General features: G+C 37.2%; 1 protein-coding gene across 1 annotated transcript; it reads left to right on the top strand.

The window, feature by feature from the left end:
• The first annotated feature begins 303 nt into the window (after positions 1-303).
• On the top strand, positions 304-823 carry LOC106326309. The gene has a single exon (XM_013764318.1). It carries the CDS (start codon positions 367-369, stop codon positions 742-744), a length of 378 nt encoding a protein of 125 aa, XP_013619772.1. The 5' UTR covers positions 304-366; the 3' UTR covers positions 745-823.
• The last annotated feature ends 878 nt before the right edge of the window (positions 824-1,701 follow it).

Below are 1,701 nucleotides of genomic sequence, written 5' to 3'. Positions count from 1 at the left end.
CAGTCCTAAAACTCAAAAAAATAATAAATATTATCTCTAAGTTGACAGTAAGAAAGTTAATAACGATGATACTGCTACTGTCCGCTGTTGGTGGTGCAACTCTAAAATTAATAAACGGAAATCAAACACATTATTGGTGACAACCTCACGGGTCATATTAACTATTTGTCCGTATGCAATGCAATACGTATATTTCTTGTATGATGATAATATTTTGTACATATACTATATTTTGTATATAAGCATATACATAATAATATACGTGTATATATAATAAACCCATCAAGAACCAACAAATAGTCTTATCATACTCTACGTTTTGTTTCCACTCTGTTTCTTCTTTTTTCATATTTAATTTCTGTGAAGATGGGGAATTGCTCTCAAAGAGCAGCTTCCGACGCTGGTGGCTCTTCAATCATGGAAGAATATTACAGAAGTCGGAGTTGCAGGTCGTTGCCGCCAATAAAGGAGGAGGAAACTCTAGGGTACCTTGTTAGACAAGGTACACTAAGCCCTAGAAGAGTTGGCGCGACAATTCAAGTGTCACCGCAAAGAAGAAACGGAGTTTGGAAAGCGAAGGTGGTGATCGGAAGTAAACAGCTGGGAGAAATTCTTGCAGTTGAAGGCAATACACATGCCTTGATTGATCAACTTCGGATTGCCGCTGCAGAGGCTTCAGCGTCGGAGATAGTCGGAGGTAGAAACTTATCATCCCGAAAAAGCAAAGAGAGTTATTTCTGTTAGGTTTGATGACGGCACGCTGTTATTTTGTTTGTTTATGTTCTACTTTGTATATCAATTGGAGGCAAAAGTGTATATCGTACAAAAGGTTGAGAATAAATGTACCGATTCTATACTTTACTGACCGTTTTAGGGTGGATTGGTTATTTCTTTTTAGGACAATTTTGGTTTTGGTTTTGTTATAGAAAAAATGGTTCTGTTGGAATTGGATAACCGATATGGATACTCCTACAAAAAACAGTGGCTCGTTTGCCAGGTCCTCTGACAAACACATTACGACCAATTCTAAAATGGAAAGAGAGAAAAACCAGTTGCATAAGAGGATAACATTCCCATTACAGAGATTTAGCAGACACTGACACATGTTTTAGAAAGGAGAATTAATCACATGTTGTTCAGACATGTGATATCCATATACTGACAGCATTTTTGATGGCATTTGGTTAATGCACCACAAAAGATTTGTCATCTTATATGGCAATTAATCTCAAGGAAGGTAATGGTCACAAGGAATTTGGTACGTCGCAATATGCGATGTGATAACTACTGTCCAGGTGAGCCAGAAGAAACTGTTACTCATGCGATCTTCGAATACCTACCGGCCTTACAAGCATGGACATTATCATCAACACCGTAAAGCTCTCAAATTTTCCCTATCTCGAGTATCTACGCCAACATGGACTATCTATTTTGGAGGAAAAATAGTATTATAGAACCAGCAAAGGATAGAGACCCTTATCCTTAGATTATCTGGTACATTTGGAAGGTAAGGAATGACAAGCTATTTTAGAGGTATTGACAGGGACCCATTCGAGCTAGTTAGATATGCAAAGAGTGAATGTCAAGCCTGGTATAATGTAAAAGATACTATATCTGATCCTAAACGTGAACAAATTATTGACGAAACACAAGTCTTAAACTTGGGTAATTGTAACACCCGTATTTTCCAAAATAAATAAT

The sequence above is a fragment of the Brassica oleracea genome, chromosome C2 (assembly GCF_000695525.1).
Source record: "Brassica oleracea var. oleracea cultivar TO1000 chromosome C2, BOL, whole genome shotgun sequence".
NCBI lineage: Eukaryota > Viridiplantae > Streptophyta > Magnoliopsida > Brassicales > Brassicaceae > Brassica > Brassica oleracea.
The sequence above is the reverse complement of the archived record's forward strand: the minus strand, read 5'-3'. Positions and strand labels throughout refer to the sequence as shown.

What these genes read in the sequence shown, in the direction of transcription:
- LOC106326309 (XM_013764318.1), top strand. Translation starts at nt 367, where the DNA reads ATGGGGAATTGCTCTCAAAGAGCAGCTTCCGACGCTGGTGGCTCTTCA.